This window comes from Knufia obscura, assembly GCF_036327395.1.
Source record: "Knufia obscura strain CCFEE 5817 isolate CBS 148926 chromosome Unknown scaffold_4, whole genome shotgun sequence".
NCBI lineage: Eukaryota > Fungi > Ascomycota > Eurotiomycetes > Chaetothyriales > Trichomeriaceae > Knufia > Knufia obscura.
In genome coordinates, this window is record NW_027042690.1 from 1,317,897 (window position 1) to 1,342,688 (window position 24,792).

General features: G+C 51.2%; 7 protein-coding genes across 7 annotated transcripts; 4 read left to right on the plus strand and 3 right to left on the minus strand.

Annotated features, from left to right (window-relative positions):
• Window positions 1-225: 225 nt before the first annotated feature.
• Window positions 226-2,703, minus strand: PFK1 (6-phosphofructokinase, alpha subunit; the record flags this gene model as incomplete). The annotated part of the gene is made up of 1 exon (XM_064872862.1): window positions 226-2,703. One exon carries the CDS (start codon window positions 2,701-2,703, stop codon window positions 226-228), a length of 2,478 nt encoding a protein of 825 aa, XP_064731520.1.
• A 722-nt stretch (window positions 2,704-3,425) lies between these two features.
• On the plus strand, window positions 3,426-7,340 carry ISN1 (IMP 5'-nucleotidase; the record flags this gene model as incomplete). Its single annotated transcript, XM_064872863.1, has 4 exons — window positions 3,426-3,700; window positions 3,755-4,847; window positions 6,041-6,191; window positions 6,238-7,340. The coding sequence occupies 4 exons, from the start codon at window positions 3,426-3,428 to the stop codon at window positions 7,338-7,340; spliced, it is 2,622 nt and encodes an 873-aa protein (XP_064731521.1).
• A 577-nt stretch (window positions 7,341-7,917) lies between these two features.
• Window positions 7,918-11,290, plus strand: NEW1 ([NU+] prion formation protein 1; the record flags this gene model as incomplete). Its single annotated transcript, XM_064872864.1, has 2 exons — window positions 7,918-10,506; window positions 10,559-11,290. The coding sequence occupies 2 exons, from the start codon at window positions 7,918-7,920 to the stop codon at window positions 11,288-11,290; spliced, it is 3,321 nt and encodes a 1,106-aa protein (XP_064731522.1).
• Window positions 11,291-12,410: 1,120 nt separating this feature from the next.
• On the plus strand, window positions 12,411-14,606 carry dpp5 (Dipeptidyl-peptidase 5; the record flags this gene model as incomplete). Its single annotated transcript, XM_064872865.1, has 2 exons — window positions 12,411-12,536; window positions 12,588-14,606. 2 exons carry the CDS (start codon window positions 12,411-12,413, stop codon window positions 14,604-14,606), a joined length of 2,145 nt encoding a protein of 714 aa, XP_064731523.1.
• Window positions 14,607-16,661: 2,055 nt separating this feature from the next.
• On the minus strand, window positions 16,662-17,110 carry PMZ80_004441 (uncharacterized protein; the record flags this gene model as incomplete). The annotated part of the gene is made up of 2 exons (XM_064872866.1): window positions 16,662-16,888; window positions 16,945-17,110. The coding sequence occupies 2 exons, from the start codon at window positions 17,108-17,110 to the stop codon at window positions 16,662-16,664; spliced, it is 393 nt and encodes a 130-aa protein (XP_064731524.1).
• A 2,164-nt stretch (window positions 17,111-19,274) lies between these two features.
• On the minus strand, window positions 19,275-20,474 carry PMZ80_004442 (uncharacterized protein; the record flags this gene model as incomplete). Its single annotated transcript, XM_064872867.1, has 1 exon — window positions 19,275-20,474. The coding sequence occupies one exon, from the start codon at window positions 20,472-20,474 to the stop codon at window positions 19,275-19,277; it is 1,200 nt and encodes a 399-aa protein (XP_064731525.1).
• Window positions 20,475-21,616: 1,142 nt separating this feature from the next.
• Window positions 21,617-24,463, plus strand: TPS3 (Trehalose-6-P synthase/phosphatase complex subunit; the record flags this gene model as incomplete). The annotated part of the gene is made up of 1 exon (XM_064872868.1): window positions 21,617-24,463. The coding sequence occupies one exon, from the start codon at window positions 21,617-21,619 to the stop codon at window positions 24,461-24,463; it is 2,847 nt and encodes a 948-aa protein (XP_064731526.1).
• Between the last annotated feature and the right edge of the window lie 329 nt (window positions 24,464-24,792).

The window sequence follows — 24,792 nt, forward strand, 5'->3', positions numbered from 1 at the left end:
AGTAGGGATTCCAAGTGAAAAGAGCGAGTTTTGATTCATGCTAGTACATGCAAAAGCGTCTCATTCGTGATCATCAGCATCGTAGGTGTGATAGCTCTACTTCTCTAGCAAAGGCGCCTCGCGTCAAAAGCGTAAACAGCAAAACGTCGCAAACCCCAACCCCTTGCGTGACCCTCCCATCTAAAGCTCTTTCACCATTACCAAATTCAAGCCAATTCAAAACATTCAGGATCGAGAAACCACTGCCGTCAGGCGGTCTCCAATAGAAGGTCCCTGAGGCTCGTGAGGTCTTTGCGGCATAGGAGTGATCGGACGACTCGCACTCACAGCCTTCGGCAAACCTCCCGACGACACAAGCAGCTTGCCACATTCACCACAGCAATCCAGGTCCGTTGGTCGTCCGCTAAGGACGTCAACGGTTCCCTTCAGTGGTCGCCAGAACTCGTTCTTCGGTCGACGCAACTTCCAGTCTGTCTGCGTGGCCTCCAATCCGTCGTCGCCACCCATCGGGTTGAACACAACCTCAGAGCCTTGAACGCCAATCACAACTGCATTGCGGGGATCACTGTTGATCTCGTCTTGACTCTTGCCAGCAAACGTTTCTTCGAGGAATTGCATACATTTGATCGCCATTCTGAGAGCTCGGATCCGATCCATAGGTGAAGGCTTTCCACCTTGCTGGTAATGGCCTGGCACTGCAGCACGAGACTCGAATCTTCCGCGTGCTTCTTCTTTGATCATATCGGCTACCGCCTGGGTTGTGTAGGTGTCACTTGCGAGCTCGTTTCTGAGGATGATCTTTCCGGCTCTTGATGCACCCCTGTCGTGTTGAAAGCTCTCCCTCAGAAATTCGATGTCGCGAGCCAACATGTGGATGTTTATGCCTTCCTCTGGTATGTAGACCGCTAGAGCACCAATCGACAGGCCCGCCATGGTGGCAAGGTAGCCTGATTTACCGCCTTGTGTTTCGACTACGAAGACTCTCCGTCTCGAGGCAGATGCTGATTGCCTGATTGCATCACAGAACCCTATCAAGGTGTTCAAGCAGGTGTCGCTGCCTAGAGAGTATTCTGTGCCTGGGACATTGTTCGAGACTGTTGCTGGCAGGACGACCAAGGGTATCTTGAAGGAAGGATATTTGTCTCTGCTCTTTCTGATCTCGCTTGCGGCAGTAAATGCTTCGAAGCCACCAATCAGAAACAACGCGTCGAATTTGTAAAGCTCGAAACAGTAGGCGGTCTTGTCCATATCCTCACTCGGTAGACCCCGATTGGTTCCAAGCTCAGAGCCACCTTCGTTCACCCAAGGATCGACGTCGATCCATTGACATTCACGCACCGACCCTAGAGGTTTGTCATCATGGTGCCGCTGCAAGCCTGGAAACCCATTGTGGATAGCGATTGGAGTGTGGCCTCGAGAACGACAGTATGCAACAGCTGCTCGAGTCGCGGGATTCATGCCTCCAGCCGGTGCGCCAACATGAATGATGGCTATGCGCATTCTCTTTCCCTCTGGCAACCTTAGCGCAGTGTTGTCTGTCGACGTGGTAAGCTTGTAGCTGTCGAAGTATTCCTTAAATTCCACATCACGCAGTTTCATAGCTTTGGCGAAGTCTTTCTGCTTGATGGCTTCGGCTACCGACTTGGTCAAAGCAACACATTCTTGCAAATCTGAACGTTCGATTTTGTTCTCTCGGATGGTAATAACGGGAGTTTTCGTTTCGGGTGTGGCATCCAATATGGCATTCACGGCTTCCACGCCTTGCAACGTCGACAGCCAGCGGTCGAAGTAGGATGGTAGACCTCCTCGCTGTATGTGACCCAGCACAGTTTTGCGCGTGTCCAGGTTGAGTTTCTCGGTCAATACATTCACGACTTGGTCTGCCGTGATCTTCTTGAGTTCAGTATCTTGAGCACCTTCCGAAATGATTATGATGGTCCGACGCTTGCCCCAAGATCTGTGGCTTGTGACGATATCGCACATCTCCTCTTCCCAGCCCACACCGGGTGGCTTCTCTGGAATGAAGACGTAGTCAGCACCCGTCGCAATCGAAGCCATCAGAGCTAGCCATCCACAGTGTCTGCCCATAACCTCGATCACAAAGCCCCGTTTATGCGACGCTGCTGTATCAAAGACTGCGTCAACCATCTCGCAAATCCGCTCGAGGGAAGAATAGCAACCAATTGTGGCATCGGTGCCGGACATGTCGTTGTCGATGGAACCGACCAGACCGCAGATATTGAGGTGTTGGTATGGCTCGATCTGTTCCTGCTTTAGCTCGCCTGTTTTAACCAGCTCTTCCAGCAAGCCAGGCCATTCAGATCTGAACTTGTCTGCACCGGTCAAGCTGCCATCTCCTCCACAAATGATCAATGCATCCATGCCTCTTTCTATCATGTTCTTTGCAGCTTTCACTCTTCCAGGTCGTTCGTAGAACTCCATACAGCGCTTCGTGCCAATCAAGGTACCACCTCGTGAGAGGAATCCTCGAACATCGTCCCAGTGCATTTGCTTGATCAGGTCACCTCCTTGGACCAGGCCATCGTACCCCTCATAGACGGCATATGCCTCACAGCCCATATGTATTGCCATGCGCACGACTGATCTGACCACGCCGTTCATGCCCTGTGAGTCTCCTCCACTGGTCATGACACCGATTCGCTTCTTTTTGGGAGGCACAACTGCCCCGTTGAGCGGCGCCATGGTGGGCGTCAGTGTGTGTTTGAGTCAAGGCTGGTAGTTCTGCGAGATCGTTTGTGCTGTTTTGGTAAAGGAATTGCAGGTGAGAGGAGGGGTAGGATTGAGATGCGACACGTCTTTTATGTACTTCAGGGATGGTTGAGTGAATAGTCAGGGCACGTCAAAAGCAAAGAGGATCAGATGATAAGAGAGTCAATTATCAATGTTCTTGTACTAAGAATGAGCGAATAGTGTAGATAAGTGGTGGGCACGAGGTCAACAAGCTGCTGCAGGTCGCGGTCCTGCCTGTGGCAGTTGTGGTACAGGCACTCGCCTAACCGCCGATCACTTTTTCAGATCAGCCCAGAGTGGGGAGACCACCTAAACTTTAGCGATCCAAAGCTCCGCCACCCGCTAGTATTAAGGCAGCTTGTCGCCAAGTAGTGCTCCCATTGGCATACCTTACAGACGATCGCTTGACCTTGCCCAAAACAACTTCACTCAACTTTGATACCACTGCACATCGCACTCATCCCTTGCAACGACTCGGACGATCAGATCACAGCCTCGCCAAGCATATTCTTCATATCACTTAGTACATCTGCAATGCGAGGAGACAAACTCATGATGGCCTGCTAGCTGGCATGTTGATATGAACTCAGCAACCAAGCCGGTCTGATTCCCCGATAAACAGCCATCCTTGGGTTTTTGATTTAGGATCTCTTCATTACTGGACGGCCTGAAAGATGGCGCCCGGCGTGTCCTTATCTATTCCGCACGAGCTCAACGCTTCACGCAAGAAGGACAATATTCAAAGTCGAGTCCAGCAGCTTGTTCTACAAAAAGGTCCCTTTCGAGGTATCACTGAGGATAGTCTCCTCGCCGACATCCAGCGGCCTGCTGCAGAAGCCGACGATGATGAAGACCAAACTGAGGAAGAAGACGGTAATGCCTCAGAGACTGTGCAGGCTAGCAGAGAAAAGCTTTTCCAGACGCGAGTCGAGTATATGCAGATGAGTTCGTAGGTTGATATTCGAAAGATCATGATGGGCTCTGCCTACTGACATTGCCACAGATTCATACAGAACAGCCTTCTCACTGCAATTGATGGGATCTCGGCATCGCTTGCGGCGCATTCGAAGTATGCTGCCACGGCAATGTCGCCTGCTTTACAGCAAGTAGCTCCTGCCGGCTCTATCGAGACAAAATTGATCGAGTCTAAAGCTGTCTCGAAACCAGCATCGCGTCGAATGAACGACATCGCTACTGTGACTCAAGCCGAAGCCTTCACATCGGCAGCGGTACAGCTCTCCAGGGCTTCAGGCCGTCTAGTCACTGAAGCGCAACATCAGTCCAAATACTGGGAGCAGCTAGCGAGCTTGCGAAGCAACGGTTGGCCAGTAAGCAGAGTGCCAAATGACGCTAAAGCACTTGTCGTGCATTATGGCTCGGCTGATTCTGGTCCACAATATCGAAACAGAGGCGTTGCGGCACTTCGTCAAGACGAAAATGGTGACTTGACCTTCTCTGGCCAGGCCGAGTCCCAGAAACCAAAAACCCTGGTCGTAACAGTCCACCGAAGAGGAAAGTTGACTGGTCGATTTGCATTGAAGAAAGAAAAGTCGAGTAGGCGCTCGAAATTGGAGGACGATCTACTGCAAGCAAGAGAGGCATTATTTCAAGAAGAGCTTTTCAACGAAGCCAGCAAGGAAGCTCGTATCCTCGCGAACATGGGTGTGAAGACGCGTTCAAGTTCAATAGAGATCGCGGTCTCAGACGAATGCTCTGTGGCTGTCTCTTATGCTCGGCAGCCGCTTGAAGTTCCAGAAGTGTCACAAGCAGATGATAAGCTTGCTCACTTCGTAGGGAACGGCTTGCGACTGATGCTGGTTGTCGAGCATCAGCAGAGGCATTTGCAGAGAGCCGAACACAAACCCCTGCCCATGTCACAGAACCCAAGACCTGCCCCGGAATATGCTCTTTTGCGGCCTATCACATCTCTTTTACGGCATCATTGTGACATAGCCCCGCTGTTTGAGACGCTGGAGGATTACAAGGCGTCCTTTCGGCTGGCAGGTCTACACCTTTCTGTAGAACACCAGTCGAGCGATGGCACCGAATCCGCTTCCCCGGCCTTACAATTGCTGAGAAGAGTCGTCACATCTCAAGTGAGTATTACCTTACCCTCGGAAGACTCATTGAGTATCAGGGTGGAGACCCATCTTGGAGCGCCTCGTTTTGGAACACATTTCAGCTCTACACGGTATGACAGTGAATGTGGCTCCAGTTCATGTGCCGAGACATCATCTTGCAACGATGTTGTTCGTTTCTTGGGAGACGTACTATGCCGAGACATATGTACGTTAGTTCTTCGATTGCCGGGTGGCTCTGGTCAATGGCAGCTGAACAACAAGTATCCACTTGAGCTGTTGTTGGCAGATGGGAGTACGTCATTGGCAACCTTGCGAGTCGCCTGCGCTGATGGACGAATTTCTACTTCCTGTGTTGACTTGAAGAAGTCTTCGAAGCAGCGTGTGCAGTGGAACACACAGGAGATCAAAGTTACCGTTAACAATGAGCGGCAGGAACAGGCTAATCTAAAGCTCTTGGATATAGTCAATTCGATGGGCATGGAGCCAAGACCATGAAGTACGTTACAGAAATAGTAAGGCTCATGGGCTGCCCCTGAGCATATTGAAACTCTGTAAGCAAAAACGAGTCGTCTTCTGTACGGTGGTGATGCAGAAGCCTCTAAAATGCAGACGCGTCAGATCGCATGCCAGCTTGCGGGGTCATGATTGGTCACTTGCCTAGTCGCACGGACACCGCCGACGCCGACCGCACCTCTCTTCAACGACTCTGCACCTTCAAGTTTTCGTTAGCACTGGATAGAGAGGACCCTATCATCCGAACCAAACGGTGATTGATTTGATTGGACTTGCGTACACGTCCGGCTTAGACGACAGTAACGGTAGACGCAGCACAGCTCTTGGTTTGTTCTCACCACAAGCATTGCCAAACCGCTGCCAGCTTGTTCGCTGCAAACCCCTTACCACAGCCTCAGTGTGCAAACCAGAATGACTACCAGATATCGTGTCGAATGTACGGCCGACTCAGACCATCCAGTATTTGACCACCATTGACTGACAGATTCTAGATGCTTTGAAGGCACGTCAACCACCTCATGGACATAAACAAAATAATGCTAACGGCTAGCTTCAAGACTCACAGGCGAGATCAATTGGTATGACTACAGGACGTCAATAAGAATCCTTATTGACGTATAGCAGATTGAATGGATCAAGGTGTGCATCATTACGAGACCGAACACATTAATACCAATTTCTAATGAGAACCTCAGGGACTTCTCGCCGTGCCTTTCGTCTTGAACGCTCAACCAGCAGCACCCTATGATGGCGTCAGCTACGAGGACCTTGATAAGATGGCCCGGACCGCCCGCCAGCGGTATGCGGATATCTTCCGAGACGTCGAAGCTTTAATCAATGACCATAGTGAGCAGGCATCATCCAAAAGGAGCACTTGGCTAACTTGCTTGAGTTGCTCATCAAAGGACTAATTCTAGATCGAAGCTCGGCATGCTCGTTCCAAGCATTTCCACCTTCTTCACACCCCTTGCGCTGGAAGATGCATTTTTGGTGCAGGATGCTGCGCGTGCCATTTCGTCTCGCAGGTTCGTCGCGCCTTCCTTCAACGACATCAGACTCGTCTTGAATACTGCACAACTCCTATCACTCATTCGGCCTAAAGCAACTTCCAAGAGTCACTCAAATGGATCGATCCCTCAATCTCAGATAGAGCTTCTGACTTTCGACGGCGATGTTACTTTGTACGAAGATGGTGCCTCATTACTTTCACCAGAAGCCAATCCGGTCATCAATCGGTTGCTCCACTTCTTATCTGTTGATGTGCGGATAGCAATCGTAACTGCGGCAGGATATACACATCCTCAAAACTACTTCAACAGACTATCTGGACTACTCCTAGCCGTAAAGGAATCCACAACCCTTACTGCCAAGCAGAAATCGAATCTCGTGGTGATGGGAGGCGAGTCAAATTACCTGCTCGTGTTTGACGACACGGCCGAGCATTGCCTGCGATACACACATAGGAGGAACTGGATCCTTGATGTCATGTATACCTGGACTGAAGAAGCTATACAATCACTCCTTGACGTCGCTGAAACTGCTTTTGAATCATGTATCAAAACTTTGCACCTGCAAGCCAAGGTACTTCGCAAGGAAAGAGCAGTTGGGATCTACGCAGCCGATCAGAGCATCAAGCTCAACCGGGAACAGCTGGAAGAGACCGTCCTGGTTGTGCAACAAGTCGTCGAATCTTCATTGTTTGCCACACCGAAGCCTGCACATTCACATATACCTTTCACGGTATTCAATGGGGGTGCAGATGTATTCTTGGATGTCGGCGACAAGTCCCTTGGTGTGCAAGCATGCCAGAAATGGTTCGGCGGGATTCAGCCATCGAGTACTTTGCATGTGGGTGATCAGTTCCTCAGTGGTGGTGGTAACGACTTCAAGGCGAGAAGCGCTTGCTGTTGTGCCTGGATAGCCAGCCCAACAGAGACCCTTGCATTGCTGGATGAGATGATCGCGCTTGGGGCTTCAGCGTCGGATACTCGTTGAGCATAAATCAGTACATGGGTTTCGGAGCGCTTCTGAGATCATGCAGTCGCTTATGCGACAGTATGAGAACTTTGCGCAGCATTGTGTCGAGTCGCAGCTACCATATTTTCCAATACAATAATTGTAAACGAGTTTCAGTTCGCATGCATTCCGACACGCCTTTTCACGTGCGGCCGGCTGTAATCTACCTAAGCTCGGGCTCCTATCGGTATTTGCAATCCAAGCACATGCGTCATGAGGCGCTAACTTTAGGCAGACTCTGTTATCGATAAAAATTAAGAGAACCAGAAGACTGAAATTTGCCCTCCTTCTGGCGGCCTGAGCCAGTAGAAACTCTGGTTGCGGTCCATTTCCCAGCAAAAGCGCTGACCAAGGGTTGTCAACTTTTATTTACAGTACCTGGGAATTTTTCTTTTCTTACTTCCCTCTTAGCATAGAATATCTGCACGGCGCTGGTCGCATACAACTCTCCTCTCTTGAACCGACCTTTCTAGGTCTACCAACGCTGTGATCAAGAGATCTTGCTCTGGGCATTGTTAATTACCTCCAGATTATGCCCCACAGCGTGTCGCCCACCATGAGTGAGGCTACAGTCCCCGTGAAGACCGCCCACTCGGGCGTTGCCCCCTCCGCCGACGAGATTCACAGCATCCTCAAATCCATAACTGAGACAGAAAATGGGCAAACTGCGCTGGACAACTCCTATGCTCTGACCAACCTTCTCCTACAAACAATAGGCGTCAGAGGCCTTCTGACGTACGACCTAATCCCTCCGATCAAGAAAGCAGCAACAGACAAGAAAAATGCCACCAAACGAGACAGCGCTATGTTCATCCTCGGCGCCATGTTCGAGAGGTTTCCTCGCGACCAGCCACTGAGTGAAGTCGTCTTCCTTGTTCAGAATGGTGGCGTGCTCAACCTAGTGCTAGACTGTCTAGCCGACAAAGTTCCTTCAGTCCGCGAGTCAGCGCAGTATGCGGTAGACGAGCTGTTCAAGAATCTGTCGCCAGAAGCAAAGGTTATTGGCCTGCTGCCTGCGCTTACTTCCTACCTCTCAAAGTCGACTGGGAAATGGCAAGGGACCGTTGGTGCATACACGTTACTGGGCAAGATGGCAGATAATGCCCAAATTGGCGCAGAGTCAAAAGAGGAGGAGGAAGCCAAAGACGTACTCAGGGAATCCATGGGCAGAACCCTGAAAGACATCATACCCATTGTTGAGGGCGGCATGCATGATTTAAAAGCTGAAGTCGCCAAAGCTGCGCAGAAGACCATGCTGAGTCTGACCACTCTTTTACAGAACGATGATGTTGCGCCGAGGATATCCATGATTATGGACTTCATGAGAAACCCATCCGACAAGTCCCTGCAGAAAGCCATCCACGGACTTTCGCAGACTACATTCGTGGCTGAGGTTACGAGTCCTGTCCTCGCGCTACTCACACCCATACTTGAACGATCGCTCAATACGCCCGGTACATCGCAGGAAGTTCTCCGACAGACAGTCGTTGTCTGCGAGAACCTGACGAGATTGGTGCACGACCCTGCCGAAGCCAGAGTGTTCCTGCCAAAGTTGAAACCTGGTGTGCAGAAGGTGAAGGATCGAGCATCTCTCCCCGAAGTTAGAGAAATGGCGACAAGAGCAGTGGACGTCATGCTCAAGGCTATGGGCGACGATAAAGACAGTGTGACAAACCAGCAAATTGCGAAGTTGACCGCCGACGATGTGCTGAAAGTGCTTGACAAGGAGGTCAGAGCGCAAGGCGGCGTCTCGAAGGAAGACAATTCGCTCTGGAAGGATGGTCAGAACTACGTTTCTGCCATGGTTCGAGAGGACGTCAATGTTCGAAACTTCGACAGGATACCTGGCAGAGTTGGCCCCTACCTACGCTATATCCTGCCCGAGTCGTCGTCCAAGGCCGTCGCAGAAGGTGTGCAGAAGCACTTCCTGGAAGAAGACCACAAGAAGTATGGTGCGCCAATCAAGGACAATGATGACGAGGTCGAGGTCGTCAATGCCAACTTCTCTCTCGGATATGGTGGCATGTTGCTGCTTTCTCACACCAACCTTAGACTCCTCAAGGGCCATAGATACGGTCTTTGCGGCCGCAACGGTGCTGGAAAATCTACTCTGATGAGGTCTATCGCTGAGGGCAAGCTGGAAGGTTTTCCTCCCAAAGACGTGCTCAAAACTTGCTTCGTCGAGCACAATCAGGGCGAAGACGCTGACATCACTATCCTTGAGTACTGTATGAAGGATCCAGAGATCAGGGGCGAAGGCGAACAGAGGATCACTGAAGTTTTGTCTGAAGTCGGCTTTTCAGGTGGCCCAGAAGGAAAACAACACGACAAAGTCGGCTCTCTTTCTGGTGGTTGGAAGATGAAGCTGGCTTTGGCTCGAGCCATGTTGATGAGAGCCGATGTCTTCCTGCTCGACGAGCCTACTAACCATTTAGATGTTGCAAATGTTGCTTGGCTCGAGAACTACCTCAAGACCCACAACGAGATCACATCACTGATCGTTTCCCACGACTCTGGCTTTCTGGATAATGTCTGTACCGACATCTACCACTATGAGCAGAAGAAGCTCGCCCATTATCGAGGAAACCTGGCGGATTTTGTGAAGGTCAAACCAGAGGGCAAATCCTATTACACCTTGTCAGCATCGCAAATGTCCTTTAAGTTCCCACCACCTGGGATCCTTTCTGGCATAAAATCCAGCACACGATCCATTCTTCGAATGACGAATTGCTCCTTCACATACCCCGGTTCATCGAAGCCCAGCTTACAGGACGTCTCCTGCCAGCTCACCCTGTCCTCTCGTGTTGCCATCATCGGTGCAAATGGAGCTGGTAAATCGACCTTGATCAAGCTCTTGACAGGCGAAACCATCCCACAAACCGGCAAAGTCGAGAAACATCCCAATCTTCGTATCGGATACATCAAGCAACACGCACTGGAGCACGTCGAGATGCACTTGGAGAAAACGCCCAACCAGTACCTCCAATGGCGATATGCCAACGGCGATGACCGAGAAGTCCTCATGAAGGCCACTCGCGTATACACCGACGAAGAGCGAGAACAGATGGAGAAGTGGATCGAACTCGGCGATGGCTCGAGTGCACGACAGCTTGAGGCTCTCATCGGAAGACAAAAACACAAGAAAGTAAGTTGCACATCTCTTTTGACAGTAATCGCATGCTGACTGACTGTGATAGGACTTCAAGTACGAGGTAAAATGGCGCAATATGATCCCCAAGTTCAATACCATGGTCTCGCGTGAGACCCTCGTCGGATGGGGATTCGTCAAGCTTGTCCAAGAATTCGATGATCATGAGGCTTCGCGTGAAGGCCTCGGCTACCGCATTCTCGAACCTAAGGTCATTTCAAAGCACTTTGAGGACGTCGGTCTCGATCCTGAGATTGCAAACCACAACGAGATCTCCGGTCTGTCAGGTGGCCAAAAGGTCAAAGTTGTCCTCGCTGGTGCAATGTGGAACAACCCGCATTTATTGGTACTTGACGAACCTACTAACTTCTTGGACCGAGACTCGTTGGGTGGTCTAGCTGTTGCAGTCCGCGACTACAGAGGTGGTGTTGTCATGATTAGTCACAACGAAGAGTTTGTCGGCGCTCTGTGTCCAGAACAGTGGCATATCGCTGATGGACGACTTACACATAAGGGTCATCTGGCGGTTGATATGAACAGATTCGAGGACTCGAGGCCGGGTTCATCGAATGTGTCCAGTCAGGTTAGTAGTGCTACGGCGTCTGCCGTTAACAGCGGTGCCGAGGATCAGGGCGACCTGAAATTCAAGGCGAAAAAGAAGAAGAAGATGACGAGAACGCAGCTGAAGGAGCGCGAAGTTAGAAGAAGATTACGGCATATCGAGTGGTTGAACAGTCCCAAAGGGACACCCCACCCGAAGGACAGTGACGATGAGGACTGATCTCACGTGCGAGGAAGTACGGCGTTGCGGGATAGGACGATGTTGATACGACAAAACATAGATGGCATGGGTCACGATCACGGAGCATACTACGATTGGCATAGCGAAGGCGCATCTGATTTCTGGTCATAGACTTGTTATCTTTAAAGTGATGTTGGTAATATTTCGACGGAGTAGCTAGTGGAAACCCATAACTTGATAATCTTACAGGTAAAGCCGGTCACACTCCCACCGGCACATCTTCGCTAGTGGCGTGCCATGCTAGGATGAATCAACCGCAACTTGCGCTCTACGCTCCGGGTCTTTCTTCGTAGGGTTCCATCGGCTGGCTTGGCAGACTTGGCAGCATCGATAGGAAGCATTTTGACCAATCTTCTGCTTGACAAGCACCGAGGTTTTCTGTCTTGAATGCACCAAGCTCGAATCCACCGTCGCTTGGCTATCTCTACTCAAAGACACGGATTCCGCAGATAACCGCAGGATGCGAGAAGAGTTCGCCATCAACACCAGATGCTTTCATCTGGTTGCTCAATACGACACAACGTTTACAGAAGCCTAACGCATGGAAATCTATTAGCTATGCACCACGAGTATTATTGTCCCGAAGACCGGGCGGAAGGTGTACCCCAGGTCCCTCACGATGTACCTGATCTTCACCAGCCACCGATCGACGCTGCTCGGTCTCGGTAAGGAACCCTAGCAACCTGAAAGGATCCAATCACAAGAGCGACGTCATATTCTGGGGACAGCTGCAGGTCAGATGTAACTTTACACCTCGCGACCTGCTTCTTTGAGTATCGACACCAGGAACGTCTCCCCACCTTAACTTGATGCCTGCCTCACGCGAACAAGTAAGGTGAGCTCCGATTCGATCTGGCAGGATGACAACTGCCAGTCGCGCACCTTCCGCAAGCTGTTGCGGGGCCCGTATCTGATCGGCAAGCTCGACATGTGGCCAAACTGAAAAAAGTTGCCAGCGGGCAAGACACGACGAGGAAGGTGCCATGGGCTGAGAAGCATTTTGTTTAAGACTGCTGCTGGCCCTCTTCCTCGCGGCTGAGTTTCTGCTTCACCTCGACTCCGTTGTTAGACGATACTTCATTCTTTCCTAGAAAGCAAGATGAAGTCGATCAGTCAGACTGTGGCAGCGGCAGCGTTGGCTGCTCTGCCTTTGGTCAACGCCATCACACCAGAGGGTATGCTTGCCGCTCCTCGACGTGGTGCTGCTGTTGCCAACCCATCGGGTGTAAGGAAAGACACGTTCATTCATGCGAGCAGTGATTGACTAGAACTACAGGAATTCGCTGTCTTCTCCAACTCGAATTACTCCTTCGAGGAACATGAATCGACGACAATATGGGAGCGACTCGACCTGATGTCCGGTGAGATCTCGACTTGGTCCACAGATACGAACATCTCGGAGTTTGTCTTCGTTGGACCTACCAACACTAGCATTCTCTACATCAACGCTACCAACGAGGAAGGGAATGGTGGTGTCTCACTTTACACTGCAGACGCTGCCGACCTCTCAACCGCTAGCCTAGTCGCATCCCTTCCTGCTCCATACTCAGGTTTGAAGGCTGTGGCCACCGAGTCAGGCGATATTCACTTCCTAGTGTATGCATTGGCCTATCCCAATGGCACTGCCTACAACGCCGACACTGCCGAGACACCAGCCAGCACTGCAAGAATCTACACAGACATCTATGTAAGGCATTGGGACTACTGGCTGTCGGCAGAGCGCAATGCTGTCTTTGGGGGTGTGCTTACCTCTGGGGATGGCGGCTACTCGCTCAGCGGCGAACTCACGAACTATGTGACTGGCAAGTGCAATGCTACCTGCGCTGAATCTCCAGTGCAGCCATTCGGAGGTTCGGGAGACTACGATATCTCGCCTGATGGCAGCCAAGTCATCTTCTTGACCAAGAACATTGATCTGCCTCTTGCCAACTTCACCAGCAGCCAGGTTTATCACGTACCGTTCACTGGCACTGTCAACGATTCTGTCCCGATTAACCCGATTGGTGCCACCCCTGGCGCTGAGGGCGCGTCTGCAGCACCTACGTTCTCCAAGGACGGTTCCAAGATCGCCTACTTCCAGATGAATGGCATCGACTACGAATCTGACAGAAACATCATCTATGTTGCAAACGCAGACGCTGAAGACTTCAACGTTACCAAACTGGCGGGTGACTGGGATCGGTCTCCTGACGTCCTCGCTTGGTCCAACGATGGCAGTGTTCTGTATGTCGCTGCCCCTGATCTCGGCCGCGAGCGAATCTTCCCTATCCCAATGAGTGCGACCGCGGACTTTGTGCCAAAGAACATCACCGATGAGGGTGTCCCAGCTGCCATGCAAGTCCTACCTAACGGAGAACTCCTCGTCTCTGATTCCAAGATTTGGTCAAGCCGAGACATCTACACTGTCAACTCCCAAGGCGAGATGACGAACATGTACCTCCAGTCCAACCTCCTCGACGAAGCTCTTTCTGGTTTGGGGCCTGAAGACGTTTCAGAGTTCTACTACTCGACCAACTCCTCCGAAATCGACCAACAATCCTGGATCATCTACCCTGAAGGCTTTTCCGAGGACGAGACCTACCCACTCATGTTTATCGTTCACGGTGGTCCCCAAGGCGCTCACTTCAACTCATGGAGTACTAGATGGAACTTCAAAGTCTGGGCTGACCAAGGCTACGTCGTCATCGCACCAAACCCAACAGCCTCTTCTGGCTGGGGACAGAACCTCACCGATGCTATCTCAAGACACTGGGGAGACTACCCATACTGGGATCTTGTGCACGCCTGGGACTACGTCAACACAACGCTTCCCTACGTCGACACAGTCCGTGGCGTAGCAGCCGGCGCTTCGTTCGGTGGCTACATGATGAATTGGATTCAAGGCCACCCACTCGGTCGCCGCTTCAACGCCCTGATGACCCATGACGGTGTCACAAACAGTCTCTCTGACTACGCTACCGAAGAACTCTGGTTCATCAACCATGATCAAGGCGGAATCTTCACATCTCCGAATGAAACCTCAACCTACTACAGATGGAACCCAATCCTCTACTACGAGAACTGGGCAACACCTCACTTCGTTGTCCACAACGACCTCGATTTCCGACTTCCAGTAAGCGAGGGTCTCATGCTGTTCAACATGCTTCAGGTGAAGGGTGTGCCCAGCAAGTTCCTGAACTTTCCGGATGAGAATCACTGGGTGCTCAACCAAGAGAATAGCTTGGTGTGGCATACTGAGATCTTCAAGTTCCATAACTACTACTCTGGTGTTAGCAATGCTAGTAGTCCTTACTAGGGACTACATGCTAGATAGCGCAGAAGATGAAAACGTAATGATAATGAAGACCATCCATTGACCACCTCCACGACTTCTGTTCTTCCTACCGTTCAGCTCCAGTATGGTGTCCTTCCCTCGTGAAGCCTCCTGCATACTGTTCCTTGTTACAGTACAACAAATTTTGGTCTATCCGTCGTCGCAGCCCCTGTGTCGTGCATGCCTGCATCTTCCTCCTAGTAATGCCTTCCCCCAGCACAATACCGACACTGTTCATGGTCCATCGTAACCTGGACAAAGCTTACTAAGTTTTGTGGCCTTTACAGTCGATGTAGCTCGACCACGGAGGATACCCCATTCCCACCTTGTGCTCTTGCTACTACAGTGAGTACCCTCTGTAGCCCTGTGATAAGTGCACATCATGTAACTCACAAGCACGATCCTATCATCCTATACTCACATCCGACATGACATGCTGCAAAAGCTCCGTTCGGTACGAGTATAAATGAATGGTGGTTCTGCATAAATGAATGGCACAAGCCGATCTTAGCTTGATATGCCATGCCACGCCATGCCATACTATCCTACAGTACCCATGCAAGCAGTGGGTCTGGTCTGGTCTGCGAATTGTCCTCGTCCTACCTACCACGTGTAGCATAATGTACAGTACAGTACATAATCGAAGAGATCGCATGCAGTAGCCAACTTGAAGGGAGACTCGGAGTATTGCTCCAGGCAGGACGAGCGGTGACCTCCGTTGATGCCTAGAAGGGCACGGCTTAAGGGCGTACACGTTTTGGAACAAACTTGAATGGTGAACTCCGTAATGCTGGCGGGCTCCAAGCAAACGTCCGCAAATGTCTACGCAATAACCTCAGGGACTGTAGTCGTACACATATAGGAATTACTACCAGTGTGATCACGAAGATTGTGCTAGGTATAACACTCTTGTGTGTCTTGTTTGAGGTCTGCAAGACGTGAGTGAGCTGGTATGTAGAAAGGTCAAGCTGTTCGAATTTTCTGAGGGTCGGATGTTAGGGGCTTCGGGCTCTGTCATAGGTAAGGTACTGTACAGAAAGGTAGACACCGGATGGGCTCGTCGGGCTCATCATCCCCGGAGAAGAGCGCGATTGTGTCCGCGGCTGCGACCTGAATTGTTCAGGACCTGGCTGCCTCTCGGGGTTGTCCGCAGCTAGACTGTTGGTGCTACATCAGTTCTTATGGCAGGTCAGAACTCACTCTACGACAGCGGATAGGTACTGTACGTAGGTAGCTATACTGTACCTAGATATAAAAGCGAAGCAAGGGGTTCTACGGGCGAATACCCAACGGATGCAGAGCAATCATGTGATACAATATATTCATTTCCAGTGGACGGCAAGCTCGATATTTATTCAATCGTTAGGTGACATGCAACGTAGGTCCAAATAGAATGGGATCAGGCAGGCTGGCAGTGTGGATGAAATACGAGGTCGATGGGCATCCTGATATTTCAGTCGTCGCCATAGCTTTGTTCTTGCTGGTAATGATCATGACATTGCCAGTATCTCTCGGAGCCTCGCCGTTTCTACACTGCAAAGTGATGTAGAGGTCCGTGGTTGAGTACTGTAAGCTCGCTGTTCCATGCTTGTAGCGCTGCACCACCTGTCCTGTCTCCTTCACTTCTTCTGATCTCTTGTGATAATCTGTCTAGCTCAGCTCTTTGCAAACAATTTTGTCCCTCTTGGCCAAGCTTTGTGAGATCGTAACCAGCATCGTGTATTGTTCTGGACGCCGACTCGCATGACCAGAAGCTCATCTCAGACGTTCTGGACACCACCTACAACTGCCTATGCTTCGAATGTAAAAGCTTAATGACTCTGTGTTATTCCCATAGCGGCAGTATCTTCGGCCAGGTTGACCATGTTCGATAGCAGGGGTCTTGTGTTTAGTCCTACTCATAATTCATACTCGTACATGAATACAGGTCGGGTATGGCACGTCAGGAGACACCGTGTAACGCCGCATTGTGAATCTGGGAGTGAAGTGTGGTTCATAAGCTGTTCAAGGCAGACAGGGAAAATGAGGAGGAAATCATCATGCATTGTGTCGGCCAACTCGCCCTTCTTCCTCATCGTTGCCTTCCTCTTCCTCCACTTCCTCACCGTCCTCCTCCACCTCCTCTTCATCGTCATCCTCCTCCTCGTCCTCCTCCTCCGTCTCGTCCTCCGTCTCCCCCTCTTCATCCTCCTCCTCCTCGTCCTCGATCCTCACCTCCGGGGCGTTCGGGTTCTCCCCCCGATCCCGCGCTGCTGCCGGCGCGCCTGGCGGTCCCGCGATCGGTCTATGAACCCGCCCCACCCCGAGATCGTCCCCTCGCCCCTCCTCCTCGCCTCCCGCAACCTCTCCTCCCTCCCCTCCTCATCCTCCGCTATGTTGACCGGCGGCGTTGCCGCGTCGCTGGCTGGTTGGGAGGAGGGAGGGTCGGGACCGCGTTGGTCGAGGAGGCCAAGCGGGCGGCGGTTCAGAGGGATGTTGCCAGCCATTGTTTGATATATATTTTGTTTGTCTGTGGGAAGTCAGATTTGTCTGTAAAACGTTTGAAGGACGACTGACAGTATATTGAGTAGTGCTTCTTTGTGCGGTACGTGTTCTTGTAGCTCACTTGAGCTTTGTAGTGATTCTTGCTTGAAAGTGAGGTGGGTTGTGTAGTGGTCGCTTCAGTGTCAATTTTGTTGCGGCTTGTTTTGTCGCGGCTGGGGAGAGTTTAGCCGCACCATGTGAAGATTGATTGCACTATGATTTTTGTGCCTGGTGATCACTTTCCACGTGTTGACCTGTCATGCTGGCCGGCACCAACATTGTCCTTCTGCATTGCACCCAGTAACGACGTCCTTCAAATTACCTCCTGCATGCTCGATATGTTCCGGACGAGGCTATCTCTCATGCTGCTAAAGCTCGGAAATACCAGCCGACCAATTCCAGAAATCAAGGCAGCCTCCATGGCACACTGCAATTCACCCTTGGACCGTTCGACCTTATTGCAGCCCAGCCGACCAGCGCTAGCCCGAGCATCGACATGACCACAACCCTCAAACACCCTTGTACCTATTTAGTTGATTCCGAGGAATAAGAGGGATGGAAAAAGAGCTATACCGGAACAGCGACATCTGCAAAACACCGTATGAGTTGGAGGCCTTCATCACGCCGATGCAGCCTCCGCGTACCTTTATATTGTAGTCATACCTTTCGATCGACACGCCTTGTCGGATCCATTGACGAGGTCAGAATGAAGCAAAAACCGCAAGAACCAGCCGCAGGAAATTGCAGCTTCGCTAATACCGATCGCTCGCACAAGAGCGCCATCGCATATACCGGATAGTCCAACGACCCTGAGAACAATACATAACAGCTATCGCTCCGCACCCAGAACTAGAATGACTATGAGAAATCGAACCTGGCGGGCAGCAGCTTCCGTGCGGAAGGTTGCATGAGTTCAAGAGCTTAAGGTCCACTCGCATCGAAGCACGCAGTGGCTCCACGGGCCAGGCGCGACGAATAGATCATAAAACCTGGACGAGCCACGGCACAACCTAGCCCGAGTATGGTCTTCAAATAGTGGTCAAGGATCCATCCAAGATCTCGGTGGCGTCTGCGTGGGCAAGCTCTTCAAGGGTAACATCGAGGTCGTGGTCAGTACTCGTCCTTGTATACACGAAGTCTTCAGCGGAGGCCCCCAGACCTTGGCTTTTGACGTATGTCGACACCGGATTGTGTCCTTTAAGCCATGAGAAGCAGTGTCCAGTACCACAACAGGGGTCTCGGTCTTGCCAATGAAGGATGCTTCTGAGGGAGCAGCCTGCATCGTCAAGAGCCACGGTCGTGTGCGTTGAACCAGAACGTGGCATCCTGATAGGCTTTGCAATCAGCAGGGCTACATTTCAATCGGTGTTGTCGAAGTGGTCGTCTGCCACAACGTCTTGGCCCTCGTCGGGATGAACGACTCTGAAGGCCCTTGGTGCGCTGAGCAAGACCTGTAAGGACTAAAGCCTGAGTCAGCTAGCTACAGCGCTGTGAAGCACTAGTCATATCTGCCCTGAGCACTGTCCAGAGCCGATTAGCAAGGTAGGCTTCAAACAAACTAGCAAACCATTACCTCCAGCAGAACTGCTGCAGGGCATATGTACCGTGCTCAGAAGACGATGACTCCCCCGTATGCTTTGAGAAGGAGTTGACGAGAGCTTTGCTTGCTCGATAATGTCTGCTGGTAGCGCACGATCAACATTGCAAGTCCGTGAACGGCCTTCGTCTGCAGAGGGACCACGATTCAAGAAGCGGTCACATGGATGGGGAGCCGTAAGCCAGCATGGAGCTGGACTGTGGGTAATCTGACCAAAGACCACAGATGAGATGTTCGATACCAGGAACCGAGGCACGACAAGGGTGTCTCAGACTGGTTCTTGACGTACACTCGCTGTTTCATCGAAGCAAATCTGTCGGCAGCCCTTGCATTCTGGATTTTAATGGCTTCCGCGAGAAAGCCAGAATCACAGGTCAGAATTTGGACCGGGTGCATCCATACCGCAAGCCGTAGAAGGTGTTACCTGACCCTGCAAGGCATGTTCGGAATGCCCAATCGCAGAGTAGACCACACAGCATGCTTGTGTAGCAAAATGGTTGACATGTTCAAGGAGAAGGGACGGCCGGAATTCATGTCAGAGCTCTTACGCCTAAGCCCACACTGTATGTCTGGAAGAGCTCAATGAGGCCTGCACCCAAACACTCCTCCATTATCCAGTCGTAGGAGAGACCATTGAGAGCTTTCCACTTCTTGGTTTTGGCCGCAAGCACGTTCGAGAATTCTCCTCGGACACGTTTGGCCACAGAGACCTGGTTCTCGTTATTGTCAACATTGCCATTCCACCTTTCCTTTAGGAGGTAGGCTGGAGCCTGTCTATGCTTCGAGAACTGGCGTAATAGATCGACGAAATGATTCCGAGCTGCATCGAGCAGTTTGAGATAAGCAGCTATGCCAGGTATGGATAGTACGTGTTCAGTGCCTGGTGCGGTACTGGATCTGCGAGCGCCATTGACACCTCCCAGCGTTTCAAAGGCTGCTTCACCTCCAACTGCGGCTTGAGATCCGGAAGCTGATCGCGAGATTGTCGCAGGAGCGACAATATTTGTACCATTTCTGACTGGCGTACCCCGGGAGCCTTGGATGGATGGCGAGACCAGAAAGCCATGCCGAATCAGTGCATCAACGTGGGAGCGAGACAAGGATGAGGGAGGCAAAGCATATACTCTAGGATTCGCTTGCAAAGCCTCGAGAAAAGCAGAGACGACCTCATTTGGGAGGCCAGTCTTCCGAGCAGCGGCTCCATACTCTTCAGTCGTGATGAGAAACTCACTAAGACCACTGATGTCGTTGCCTCGACCAACGAGTTTGATTCGACGTACCTGATCGTCGGATAGCAGAGCCTGAATATCCCTCTCTGTCTTAGAAGAAGCTGATCTTAAAGCATGGACGTGTGCTAGCGAGACAACAGCAGGTAAATTCTTCTGGAAGTTGAGCACTTCTGCTATGCGCACACTGTTCATACCGGCTCTTTCGGGGAGTGGATCAAACATGGTTGAGCGGGTGTGTCTGATGGCTGAGAGGACGTCTCGAACCTGAGTTCTCTCAACGACTGCGAGGACTCTGCCCGGTCCAGCAAGATTGTGGTCTTCCTCATCTTCCTCATCATGTTCATTCCCTAGCTTGTCTGCCAGTGTTTGTGCACGCTGCAGTGTTCTCGTGCGTTTCGAAGAGCCGAAGGGGAGGGACAATGACTGGGACTTTTGGAGGGTGGCGGGCCTGCGAGGCTTGGTCACCCGCGACGAGTGCGATCCAGTCAAGTAGAGAGGCATCGTTGGCACTCGTAAACGGCGTGCTCATGCCAACAAGGCTTTGTGTCGTTGGGCAATGGCATCTACCCCCAAGTACGAGTACCGAGCGCAGGGTTGTTGTGGTTGTACGGAAGTACACCGAACATCGACCACAAGTCTTTCATGTGCTTCACATTTTACACGCGTCGATCATCGTTGCGAAGGCTCGGGAGGGTGTGGGCTCGGTCGAATCATGTCAAGATCTCGCCAAACGCAGGTTGCATCGGTCGATGACTACTGCGTGGAAAAGTGGAGGAAGCTATCCGGGTATGCAAGAGAACGAAACCAGGAAGTCGTGGGTCGCCGTTCTGCTAGCCCGCCTCGGCCGCTGTGCCCCAACTTCAGGACTAGCAGGGTTACCTGGCTTATGCCATGCTCACGCTGCGCAACCTGCATCATAGCTCTTGGTGTCCGCCATTTTATTTCCGGCGAATGGGCTTTGAAGCAGAACTCTGCTTGGGCATGAAAAAGCCCCAAATTAAGGCAAATAGCGCTCCATGCCCCTGGAACCAGCCTGACAAACCTGGCAGTGCGACTGGTTTCGGATTTCTCTGCCGCGTCATACTGTGCACAGATGCGGAATCTTCCTCCAAAAAAAAGTTGAGAACCTCAACGGCGACCTCAAAGTACTCATACCAGTTCAGCACGGACTGCTCTAATGGAACCACTTTGCTCTAAACGCAGCAAACCAATGCTGATTTTCGCTTCCTACTTTCTGGCCACCGGGAAATCTATCCCGGCAAGCACAATGCTACCGCTGTGGTTTGCCTATGACCTGTTTATGACTTGTTATCACTTCCGCCTGATATAATACCTGGCAACGGGTCGTCACTTCCGTTACGTCGTCGCTCACCGTGTCTTGCTTATCTGCGTTGCGTGGATTCGAGATTGTTCCTTCTTTCCCCGACCGATATATTACATTTAACTGTCGGTTCGAATCACCCTCTGTTCCTGCCTCAGTGCATCTTCACTTCGAAGCAGTTTCCTCAACGACTAGAACAGACACTTTGCCTGGCCCGCACACGAACACCACTTTATAATCTTCCTATCATCCCCATCCCTACACATACATATTCATACACCACATACATTTTGTCAGCGTCGCTGACCAGCCAACCGTCAAGATGGTGATGTTCGTGGTGACCCTCTTTTCACCCACAACCGTTGCCTTCCATTCGCCTTCTGATGCATCGCCGGTCAAGGCTGGTGCTTCATCCGCTAAGCAAGAAGGAAGCCAGAGTCCACCACAAGACTACTACAACCACAAGCAAGTACCAAGCCCTGAAGATGGTCAGACGCCTCAGCCACAGCATGGCCGAAGTCAAAGCCTGACAAATCCCCCAACCTTTACACAGGGCGTGGTCCAAACACCTGGCGCCTTTGCGAGAACCCCCGGTGCTACACTGGCTCACGAAGAATACTTCCGACCACATGGAGGCTTATCCTCAGCATATAGACTGACCCTGCCAGAGCGAGGCATGGTACGCAACCCATCAACATCAAGTCTACAAACGTTAGCTGCTCTGGATGCGCAACCCTCGTCCTGGGGAAAGAACCAGGATCTGAATCAGCCCAATTCTCTGGCCCAGACTCCACCTTCACAATCGATCTTCAACGACTCTGCTGCCACCCTGAATGCTGGTCAACCACCGACCAAATTTGCTAGACCCTCTAGAAGAGCGAAACCTTCGAAACAGAAGAAGAAAGAAATCGACTACACGACTGACAACTACACGGTCGAGATTAGTACCTTAGGTAATGCAGGTCTATTCGAAGCGATCAACGCTGCCGCGGGTGAAGATGACGCGCTTGAAAAGTTGTGGGTTGGTACTCTCGGCATGCCAACCGATGCGCTGCCAGAAGACGTCAAGCACCACATTGCTGTCAAACTCGAAAATGAGCACGAGACTCTAGCTGTATTCATTGACGACACTGACATGAATTCACACTACGAGAATTATTGCAAGAACATCCTCTGGCCTATGCTGCATTCGCAAGTGCCAGATGTGCCCTCGAGCAAAGCATATCAGGACAATTCATGGTCTCACTTCGTCAAAGTGAATCAGGCTTTCGCCGATATCGTCATCAAGAATTACAAGAAAGGCGATGTGGTCTGGGTTCACGATTACCATCTTCTCTTGGTGCCTCAAATAGTCCGGAAGCATCATCCTGAAGCACAGATCGGTCTGTACATTCATTCAGCATTCCCACCCTCGGAGATCTTCCGCATCCTTCCCTCTCGATGTGACCTCATTCTGGGTATGCTTGGGGCCAACATGATCGCTTTCCAGACGGAGGATTTTAGATACCAATTCTTGCAGACATGCAGTCGACTACTCAACATCGAAGCCACGGAGCATGGCCTGGTCCTTGAGGATGGTCGCTTCATTGATGTCTTCACAGTTCCGATGGGTATCGACATTGCAGCAATGAACATTCGCCGACAACTTCCTGAGGTTAAGGACCACATGAAAGAGCTCAGCGAAAAATTCCATGGCAAGCGTCTTATCGTATCCCGCGATAAGCTCGACGGCATCCATGGGATCAAACACAAGTTGAAAGGATACGAATATTTCCTCGATGCACATCCAGAATGGGCTGATCAAGCAGTCCTTGTACAGGTCGCCACTTCCACCACTACAGATCGTGACCTTAGGGACGAGGTTAACGGTATGATCACAAAGATCAACGGTGAATGGGGTAGTCTGAACCACCAGCCGATTGTTTATCTCAACCAGGACATTGATTACAGCCAGTATCTTGCTCTACTTTGCATTGCTGATTGCTTGTGGGTCAACAGTCTTTCTGAAGGCATGAACCTCACATGTCACGAGTTCATTGTCTGTCAAGACCAGAGACTCAGCCTCAAAGGACATTCTCCCCTTGTGCTGAGCGAGTTCGTCGGTGCAGCAAAAGTCTTTGGACAGAATGCGGTCCTTGTGAATCCGTGGCATCCCAGAGGCCTCGCTGAGGGTCTTCACAAGGCTTTGAAATTTGATGAGCCCGAAAAAGCTGCACGATGGAACAAGCTACATGCTCTTGTGACCAAACACGATGCCCGTACCTGGTACGATGCAAACATGAAAGGTTTGCAGCACGCTTGGGAGGAGCATGCAACACGAGACCCTGCAAATGTTCCACGAATGCAAATAAAACGTCTTCGACAAAAGTACGACGACGCTAACAAACGACTGCTCGTTATTGATTTCGAGGGGACTTTGACAACTTGGGATTCACCAAAGGAAAGCGTCGTCACGGTGCCACTCAGAGTCACCGAGCTGTTGAGTAGCCTGGTCGACGACCCAAAGAACATTGTCTATGTTATGAGTCAACATACAATGGACAGTCTCGAGCACATGTTTCGGATGTTACCTAAACTGGGTCTCATCGCAGAGAACGGCGCCTTCCTTCGCAAGGCAGGTCAACGCGAATGGAAGCAGATGGTTGAGTTCGACACCAAGGAGTGGCATGCAGGCGTCATGAACATCCTGAAGCACTATCAAACTGCTATTCCACGAAGCACGGTCCGAGTACTCAAGAGTGGAATAATGTTTCACTACTATGATGCCGAGGACCAGCACGACGCGGTGAGCAAGGCGGGAGAGCTGTCTAACCAGATCAACGAGATGTGCGAGAACCTGAAGGTGAATGCAACTCCCTTCGAGAAAGGGCTCTACATCCACCCGTCAATCATCAACAAGCGTCAGCCAATGGAAGCCATCGAGAGTGACCTACTGAAGAAGTCAGGAGCTAAGAACCCTGATTTTGTCTTGGTCATCGGCGACTCGTGGGAGGATGAATGCGTCTTCAAGTGGGCTCATAGTCTGAAAGGTCGCGTGGACGATAAGAATGTCTTGACCTGCGTCGTGGGCAAGCGAAGCACAGTCGCAAGATCTGCGCTTACTCAAGGTACCGAAGCAGTTGTACAGGCACTTGAGAAGCTTGTACTGTCGTCTGCTACCAAAGCGTAGGAGGCTGAAGAAGACGATGAAGCCTGTGCACCTACATATACATCGAAAAGGAGGAAAATGGTGAGATGGATGAGAGGACTCGTGCATCACGATTGACGAGCATGACTTAACATTCAGCACACATACTTAGCTCAGGCAGCAGCCCACCATGGCTTGTCGCCCCTCAGCGAACCTAGATGAAGCATGATACCACGGAAGCATGGCGTTAGCTGGAGTCAAATAGACATGTTGTCACATTGTCAAGGCTCGTTAGCATAGAATAAATGGTGTTCGAACACATGACGGTCCTTGCTCTTGTATTGCGTCTTGACATGTTGGTGATTGAAGGG